This window comes from Apaloderma vittatum, unplaced genomic scaffold (genome assembly GCF_000703405.1).
Source record: "Apaloderma vittatum isolate BGI_N311 unplaced genomic scaffold, ASM70340v1 scaffold37142, whole genome shotgun sequence".
Taxonomy (NCBI): domain Eukaryota; kingdom Metazoa; phylum Chordata; class Aves; order Trogoniformes; family Trogonidae; genus Apaloderma; species Apaloderma vittatum.
Window position 1 is genome coordinate 1 of NW_009703701.1, and position 9,840 is coordinate 9,840.

At 41.7% G+C, this 9,840-nt stretch overlaps 1 protein-coding gene across 1 annotated transcript; it reads right to left on the minus strand.

Annotated features, from left to right (window-relative positions):
* Positions 1-909: 909 nt before the first annotated feature.
* LOC104269526 (nucleolar RNA helicase 2-like) lies at positions 910-9,704 on the minus strand. Its single transcript, XM_009864715.1, has 14 exons — positions 9,423-9,704; positions 8,361-8,436; positions 7,535-7,713; positions 6,235-6,352; positions 5,296-5,481; positions 5,020-5,165; positions 3,909-4,058; positions 3,241-3,402; positions 2,843-2,962; positions 2,444-2,517; positions 2,121-2,280; positions 1,695-1,829; positions 1,388-1,432; positions 910-1,128 (listed from the first exon to the last, which is right to left on the minus strand). Exons 1-14 carry the CDS (start codon positions 9,702-9,704, stop codon positions 919-921), a joined length of 2,043 nt encoding a protein of 680 aa, XP_009863017.1. The 3' UTR covers positions 910-918.
* Between the last annotated feature and the right edge of the window lie 136 nt (positions 9,705-9,840).

A 9,840-nucleotide genomic window follows, 5' to 3' on the forward strand; every position in this document is an offset into this window, starting at 1 on the left:
AGGACATGGACCTGTTGGAGCGGGTCCAGAGCCGGCCACAAAGATGACCAGAGGGCTTGAGCATCAACCCTGTGAGAACAGGCTGAGGGAGCTGAGGCTGGAGAAGGCTCTGTGGAAATCTTATAGCAGCCTTCCATCACCTGAAGGGGCTACAGGAAAGCTGGGGAGGAGCTGCTTACAAGGGCATGTCGTGACAGTACGCGAGGTAATGGTTTCAGAGTGACAAGAAGGTAGATTTAGATCAGATATTGGCAAGAAATTCTTCATTGTGAGGGTAGTGAGTCACTGGCACAGGTTGCCCAGAGAAGCTGTGCATGCCTCATCCCTGGAAGTGTCCAAGGCCGGGGTGGATGCGGCTTTGAGCAACGTGATCAGAGGTGTCCCTGCCCATGGCAAGGGGTTGGAACTAGATGGTTGTCAAGGTCCCTTCCACCACAAACGCTTCTGTGACTCTAGCAATAAAAAAACCAAACCCTTCCAACTCTGTATACTCAAACGATGTTACTCACTTTTGCCTGAGTCACACTTTTAAAACCTTCTAACAGAATATGAACTTGTAAAATAACATTTTATTTTTTTGGAAAATGTACAGGTTTGACCAGCAGTTAAGATCTATATATTATACAGTGAGCCAGGCTACAGTTCTGAATACAACAGCCATATTCTGGAATAAAGATTTAGGTCTTACAGTTGAAATGGGGATATGAGAAAGAAAGGAAACAATAAGCGGGGTGGTTTTTTGGTGTTTTATAAAGTGAATAGGACCTTGTTTATGACCAAAGTAGTACTGAGAGAGGAAAAAAAAAAAAAATCTAAAGGACACATTTGTCCAAGTGGTACAAACACACGGGAACAGCCTATTTTAACATCATATAAAATACTGCAGTCCCATTTTTTGCCACTTCTGTACTGCTGAAGTTAGCGATCAAACGCTCTGTCAAAACTTCGTTTTTGGCCTCTGCTTCTGAATCTGTTTCTACTGGAGCTGCCACCACGCCGCCCGTTCCTGGAGCTGGAGAAGCTTCGGCCGTTTCCTCCTCCGCTGCCGCCTCCTCGCTGTGATTCTACTAACTCAGGTAATTCAGTCGCCACGCACAAACGCCACTGTTTTGAATCTTCCCATCTTCCCTATTGAAATCAAGTCAGACATAGCAATTTAAATTCTAGGAATACAGACACAGGTTATTTCACGATTCCTAAGTTTGCTCAACTGAAAAGGCCAAATTGTGAACTAACAGAGGAGACTGAAGTTTCTAACGTGGTCAATTCTGGTTTCAAAATTTCAAGTGTAAGAGTAGAGCTGTCTGAGTACACCTTAGAGTGGAAAACCCTCTTGGAGCTCTACAGAGCAGCCTCATCGGTAAACCAGAAATTTCAATGAACGTACCTCTATTTCCTTTCGGTCTGCTGCAGGAACATCAAAGCACACACCCTAAAAAGAGAGAATAATTTTAATGGATCAGTGTAACCTTTTATTTGACTGCAACTAAGAAAAATTAAATACAGAGCAGAAGAAGTTTTAAGTTTGTTTAGTTCAAACCAGGACACTCTGCAGAGTCAGTACTTCCAATTCACAGAACAATGCTGTGAATAAAGAGATGGAGGCAAGGACACTAAAACACAGGTAATTGCAGAGGTGGGGCTGCAACCAGAAGAGCTCAGCAGCAACGATCCAAAAAAACCCCAAAGCTTACCATCTTCCCCTTGAGGAAACACATTCTGTTCACCTTCCTGTCAACATCATCACCCAGGAGCTCCCGCAGCCTTCGCCAAGCATAGCTCATGTTGTTTATTTCTTCGGAGCAGTGCAGTACCATCGTAACAAAGCCCTAAGGAGGAAGAAATTCGGCACGCTCCGTTCAGTCAGAGCTTCAGCACATCTGTCAGACATGAGAAACCTCCTAATTTACAATTTATAAACTAAGTTTTCAAGCAGATACTGTCATGAGAGAACAAGTAGATTTATAGCCACAATATTCTTGCTTTGAAGTAAATTAGAAGTTTTTAGTGGCTTATATACAGTTCCCACAAACAAAACCATTACGAAGACAAATTGACCTCCGCTTAAACAACTTCTTTTCTTTCAGATTCGAGACAAACTTTAAGCTGTACACCCTTACCGCATCCGAGTTGAGCAGGGACCGCTGTTCAATGCACGTAGCGCCTGAAATATGGGCAAGAGCTGCAGCCAGAGCGTTAACTGGGCCCTTTTCTTGTATTAGGAACTGAGCAGATTCTTTAAAATACTCAATAGCAGTTTCAGGAACAGAGTCCAGACACCTAAGTAATTCAAGGATAAAAAAATTATTTAAAAAATTACACACTAGTATTCACTAGGCTCTGGAAGAGAAGAAAAAGAGCAGTCTAAGACTTTAACGGTAGGAGGGAGAGCAGAGAGTAATCCAAACCGCCCTTCTGAACTCGCTGAAGTCACAGAACATACCTGATGGCATCTTTGCTGGAAGCCTTTATTATATCTGTCGCAGTAGGAACACCAACACGCTTGAACGTAATGCCCTGAAATTTGAAGAGCAAGATACAGATCGAAATGGCAAACCATAAATAATTCAGTAGAAACAGTATCGGACTCCAAAGAGACAAGCATTTAAATCATCTTTTTTCCTTTCACCTTTTAACTCGCAGTTTTTTCCAGTTAAAATTACAAGGTTAAGGTTGCAGGGAAATGGGTGCCCAAACTCTGCAAGGTAGCTGAACCCCAACTGCGTGCTGCATCAGCTACATTCTGTAACTGAACGACTGGACGAAACGTGAGGGTTTGAGAGGCTACCCCTCTTGTTACATTTGAGGGCTCATGATGAGGAGAAAATGATGCTTTACTTACCGCTTTTTGTTCCACGTATCTTAACTGATGTTCTTCTTTTCGCTGATAAAAACAAATACAAATCCCAGTCCGTCCGGCTCGACCCGTGCGTCCAGAGCGATGGATGTAGGACTCCACATCCTTCAAAATAAATAGCCTTATGGCTTATCTAGTTTATTTTAATTTAATTAATTAATTGCAACTTAGTAGAAGCTATTACAGTTAAGCCTGAACAATATACAATAACTGCATCATAGAATTAAATTTAAAAGCATTGGATTAAAAAAACATCAGGGCATTTTTTACCCTTAAATGCAATGCTGATAAACTGTGTGGTGACTACCATCACCTTGTAGTACACACCACTTGAAAACGACACCGCAAATTATTACAAGACACCCAACATAACCTTCTCGTACCTTTGGTGGTGAACTTTGTACAACCAGGTCAACTTCTGGGATATCTAAACCGCGGGCAGCTACGTTGGTTGCAACCAGAACTTTAAATGTACCATTTCTAAAACCTTTCAGTGTGATCTCTCTTTGCTTCTGAGGAATGTCACCATGCAACGACTGGCAATCCTGAAAAACAGTGTTATTGTATGACTGTACCAAAATCCAAGATGGCACTCCACATTATGGTCCATTTTTGGGTACAATGTCTTGGTACTTAATGCATACCGTATGGCAAGATACAGAAATAAATTCCCGGAGTTTGTATGTTAGGCATCTTACAATATTTACTCAGTTCTCTAAGTCTACACACATTTTTTAATCCTAGACAGTCCTCTCTACAGAAAAAATAATTCACAACTCCTGCATTTAATATCAACTCTTAAGAGAAAAAAATCTTCTGTAGCCTAGAATCTGTTAGTGCAGCCTTGTCTCCAAAACTATGATGCTGTAAGCTTTCAGTTTGGAGGTCTTTGGGGTTTTTTAAAGGTTCTTTTTGGCAGTTTTGAATCTGACTGCCCGCAAAAGCCTGCCTTACTCACTTTGGAAGTCTCTCCTTAAAACTTACTCCGCACAGGTCTGGTACTAACATAGGGCTGATACATCCCTGATAGGTTTTGTTGCTTAATCAATACCTGTTTGATTGAAGCGTTCAGAGCCAGTTCGTTAGCCTCTTTTTTGGTCTCGCAGAAGACGATGGTCCTCCCGTGGCTGCCACTGTAGACCTGAATGACATCCCCAATAACCGCAGCTCTCTGGGACCAGTGACACTCTATTGCCAAATGCTACAGAGAAGAAATCCGGGTTAAGCTTACGTAACAACTACGAGATTATTTTTTAATAGCTTTGAAACTGCAAAATCCAGAAATACTCAAGATTTACACAGTTTTCTGATGGGCAAAATATGCCAAGTCAAGTTCCTGAAACATGGAAAATCCCAGGGGCTCTTACATCCACCACCATTAGTCTAACATTACATGAAATAATTACAGTAAGGGGAATAAAAAGTATGACAGTCTACAAAGCAATGAAATAACCCAGGTGTTACATGATTTCTCTGGTGGACAGTCAGGGTGCAAGATTTTGTCACAGCTCTATCAACCAAAGCTTTATGTCAGCTAAAATGAAACAAATAAATACAGTGTGTTGACAGCTTTTTTCCCCAAGCACAAGATTAACATTCTTTCAATTCCACTGATACAATTATGATGTGTCCAGCTGATGTGCCAGGGTAACACACAAGCAGTACTTAAGCAGAAATGATATTTTATCAAATAAAGATAATTAATTCAAACTTCTAGCATATATGCATTGTATTTCCTGCTATGCTACTTAGTGCATAGCAAGCAAAGGCCTAGTGAGGTGAGATACTGCACAAATTTTGAAAAAAATCTGTATACAGAAAACCAGAATTTGACCGTGATGTCTGTGGTGATTTATAAGAGCCAGGTGGATATTAACGTGTGCTCTCTGCTTCCAACTTGGACAAATTCAGATACCGCTTTTCTCTGGAAACCAACAAAACTAACCGAATCTCACTCCCCCCGAGATGTCTGTGTGGTTACCAGATGCTGTGAGGAGACGAATCTTAAACCTAGAAACAGTTGGACTAACTTAGGCTTAAAAAAAAAAATAATAATTCTCAAAACAGCTTCCAGCATTGTTTCGATAACGTACTTTAGGCTGGGATGACCACTTGCAGCACAAAGGGAAAAGGGAAATGGCATTCCACTGCAGGTTACTCACCTCTACGGTCGTAGCAGCCTTCTGAGTTCTTTTCCCGATGAGGTCAATCTGCTCATATCTAGACTTCATGTATTTCTTAGCCACATCATACACCCAATGTGGGCAAGTTGCAGAAAACAGTAGCGTCTGGGGATTGTCTTCAGAATCTTAAAAACACAGAACAGTATTTCACAAACTTCCCCTGTTTTAATCTTACAGATGTATTTCAGTTGATTATATGGGTTATTAAAAGTAGGAGGTCAAATATCAATAAACAAAATAAACTATTGAGATTACCCTTCTTGTATGCGACTCGTAAAATGTCTTCCACTTGCTCAGCAAATCCCATGTCCAGCATCTGGTCAACTTCATCAAGTACAACGTGTTTCACCTTGGTGAGGTCCAGCTTGCCATTCTGGAGGTGGTCTTTGATCCGACCAGGTGTCCCAACCAAAATGTCGATGCCACTTCTCATGAGATCGACTGGTCACCAGGAAAGAGCAGGAGAGGAATTAGCAGTGAACTTGGGAGCATTCTCCACAGCAGAAACACGTTGTAGCCAAGTAATAATTAAACAGCTTCTTAAACCAGTCATAAGTACTCTCCTGACACATGTGAGAAGAAAGGATGAACTGGAGGAGAAGACTTGGGGGAAATAAAACAAACCAAACCCAAACCAAAACTGGTAAGGTAGTTCTACTGCTCTTCCTGAAGGAAAGAAGATTTCCCATCTCCTGATGGAAATCACCTCCTTCATGAAGTTCTGCAGGGGAAAAAAAAATTCATCCCTAATGCCTCAAGCTATACCGAGATGAAAGAGTTTATTCCTATTCCTGCTCTCATTTGTCTTGTTGGCAACTATCAAGACAGTAAATTGTGATGTCACAATAAAGAACCTCTTCTCTACTTTACAAATCTGCTAGCTATCCCTACCACAGAAAAATAAATCCACCACTCTAAGACTAAACATTTATGTTTACGAGAACCTAAACCCAAAACCTCTGCATGTGCACAGTATAATCTCTTTCACTTTAAAGTAGACAAGGAACACCAAGAACATAATTGAGAACTATGGTTATTTCTCACTGCAGCAAGATATATTCTGAGCTCCTGAATTCCCCATGAACCCTCCCCAGCTCCTGAGTTCAAGGTGTGTGTTTGGAAGGACACAGCTGCATTTCCCAAATATGCCTGAGTCAACCAACATTTCAATTATTAGTCATAAGTGTCTCTTACTTTGTCCGTTGTATGGAGTTCCTCCATAAAAACAAGCTACTGTTAGCTTTCTTGTGATGTCCTTGAAATCTTTGGCAACCTGGTTTGCCAGCTCTCTCGTCGGACAGAGAACTAGTACCTAGACGGGAGAAAGACAAATAGACATTCATTCTCTCAGCAAGGCTTCTGCCTACAAACATCTGGACTTCCTATCAGTAGTTCAGGTCTGACCATTTAGATCATCGGAAAAAGAAATAAAAATCCCATTTAATAGTTATCTAAGCAGAGCAGAAACACAAGTCTTTTGTAGTATCATTCGTTTCCTTCAGCACATACTCATTTAGGACAGGCTAACTTTTTAAATAAGACAGAACTTAAATCTTATTTGACTTTACCTCTTGAGTAGATCAGCTACAAGTTTTCTTCTAAGTACACATACACTGTCTGAGTATCAGACTAAAGGATTTGTGTAATAAAAGGTTTTTAACAAGCTACCAGCAAGGAGTTAAAACTAATTAACATGTGATCACAGTACTGCTCTCAAACTTGGCTTGACAAAAGGAACCTTAAAATCCTTATCCTGTTACTTCTTTCAACACTGAAACACTTAACAAAAAACAAAGCAGTGTGCTGTGGCAGAGTGAGGGCCGAGATCTTTTTTATTTTAAGTCTTGTGACTCCCTCAAAGAAAGCTTTTCTGTCTCCACAAGCCTGTGCCAAATCTGGAGCCAGCACTCCCAGTCAGACAGCTGATGCGACAGGCAGATTCAAATAAAGCAGCTAGTACTAGCTTTGGAATGAGTTTTGGGTAATCGATGAGATGAAATAAATTGACAAAAAAAGCTTACACTGTTAATGGGGATATGATAAGCTTTGGCCAATCTAGGTTTGGAGCGCATCATAAGAATTTGGTGAAAAAACAACGCAGAATGCAGAATCTGCATTCTCTGGAGCATGAGCTTCACTATCTGGTGGCAACCCTAGCAAAAACTAAGTCCATTTTGAAAACCTTCCAGTCTTTATATATGCTTATGTAGACACGCATTTATCAGAGAAAGTCACTAACCTGTTACTAATTTGGGAGACAAGCAAACATCCAGTAAGTGCTGGACCTGAACAGGTAAGGTGACTTAACAAAATTAAATAGGGTATGTGGCAGCACAGGACGCAGGCAAAGCCCAACACACACAACTTTCAAAGACTCTTCAACGTGGGTTAGCTTATCCCTGCACAAACCTGAAGAACGCTCCTAGGGGTTAGAACTCTGAATCACTCTGATGTAAGAGAAAGCAAAATCAGCCTTCCAGCTCAGCACAGTTACCTTTGGTGAACGGCCTCTTCGTCTTTCCTGCGTGTCTCCTTGAAGCTTTTCAATTAAGGGAATTGCAAAAGAGAATGTTTTCCCTGTCCCAGTTCGAGCTTGAGCGATTACATCTTTGCCAGAATACACGGGGTCGAACGTCTTCACTTGCACAGGAAACAGGTACGTCACTCCTCGGGCTGTGAGAATTCCAACAGGCTTCCTTAATACGATCGTTCTACAAGCGCTCTTTCAGTGTCTTTAGAGGAAGTTATCCCAGGGAGAACTTCCATCGGCTCCCAAGTCAGTTAGAACTACATTATTACCTCCACTGACCTAATTTCATCACAAAGGTCATCTGTGAAGAGTGCCCAGGGACTGCCCATTCTATTCTCCTGCCTCACACCACCAGGCATGGGGCTAGAAGTTACTGGCCTTTAATAAAAGACTTTAAGTACTGTGGCTTTATTTATGCAACATTCCCCAGCTATCTAGGAAAATCTCTTCCTTTCAATTAAAAAAATGCATCAATATCACTTCTTAACTTGTACTAAGTCACACGTAAACTAACATCAAAGATACTAAGTATAACAGGTTTTCCTTTACTCATGCTGAAATAAATTTTAATTGAAAAATTCTCACACAGAATTATTTTTATTATCTTACATCACTCAAAGACTGCTGTAAAGGCTGAACTGGGCGATACCACAAACAGAAAAGTCTGTGTTCAGAGATGTATTCAGAGTCCATACTCACACAAGCAGAGCATATCTCAAAGCTCACTGGCTCAAAAACACATCACAGAGATAGTTTACTTTCTGCGGTCGCATCATGCCAAGAAATTTACCTTGAAGCAGCTGAACAGTCCCTTTGGAAATAGGAAAATTGGAGAAAGCACCCTCTTTCTGTTCTTCAGTCATCTCCTGTTAGTGAAACGATAAAGCAGGTAACTTTCCACACGAATACTGTTCGACCACCAGAAAACGCAAGGTAATTGCACGGGCACAGTGATTTACAGGCACAGAAACCGATCCCCAAAAGAATATCACGAAGAGGTGGAGCATCAAACGTACCCACTCCAGCAATGCATCGCTTCCAAATAAACTTTAACAGCACAGTAACTATAGAATGCTAAGCCTAAGGACAGAATGCTAACCCTGGAAATCATGGAAACCCTGGATGCTTTATGAAGCACCAGTTGGAACATGAAACAAAACCTAGCAACAGGACACAGAGTTAGTAAGGCTTCTCAAAATGTATCCTAGGCACAGCCAGATATGTTTTCCTTGCAAAAAAAATACGTGGTCCCTATCAAGCTACTTTGAAGGAACCTACATCAAACAGAAATAGCCAAACGAAATAAAACCAGCCTTACAAAAAGGCTTAAAAATACTTATGAAACTGTTACAACGTGACATTTTACTACATTAAGGGCCATCTTATGCAGGTAACAACCACTATTTAGCAAGATACGTTAAAATATACTGATACTTTTTCCAGTAGGTAAACCTAAGTAATTCTCGTTTCACTAAATACCCACCATACAAAAAAGAACTCGGTTAAACTTTGTGGCAACTACAATCATATCTAATGCTGTTGAATCATATTAAAATACCATTTCACTGCAGCTTGTCCATCTGCCAACAGCTTCTACGGTACTGGGCTGTTGGAGTGAGGAGACCACAGCGTGTCCACCTCAAACTTCAGGACTTTTGTAATTTACAATTTTGGCACGAATTCGACAGAAAAGACAGTTCAAATAGCTTTAAACTCTGAAAACTCACAGCGGTGTTTCTAATGATTGAAGAAAAATTAAAAAAAATAAAGATAACCTGTACTAAATTCAAACTTGTTGCAACACTGAGGCTGAAGCTACCCACGTCACAATTAAATCTCTCGTTAGCTTTACCTGCTCTTGCTCACTGTCACCGTCGCCACTGGACGTTTCGCTAGAATTACAGCGCCGCTGCTTCTGGGCGGATTTCTCTTTCAGGGAAGATAACCTCGCGTTCTCCGGGCTTTCCTCCCTCGCGTCTCCGTTCTGCTTAGCTCTGCTCCTCGACTTCTTGAGCTTCGGGGAATCGTCGCTCTCCGACTGCTCGCTCTCGTCCGTCGGAGTCTTCCTCCTCCGAGCCTTGTCATGGCGCTTGGACTTCTTCTCTTTCTTCTCCTTCTGCCGAGGGAAGCACATAGCCGCACGCCGCTAAGACACAGCACGTGCGCGCGACCCAGGCGACACAACACCGCGGACGAGTCCCACACCCCGAAGGTGACTGTTCCGGTTCCGGGCGGCGGCGCTCGCAGGAGGCGGCCGACCCCTCCCCGCC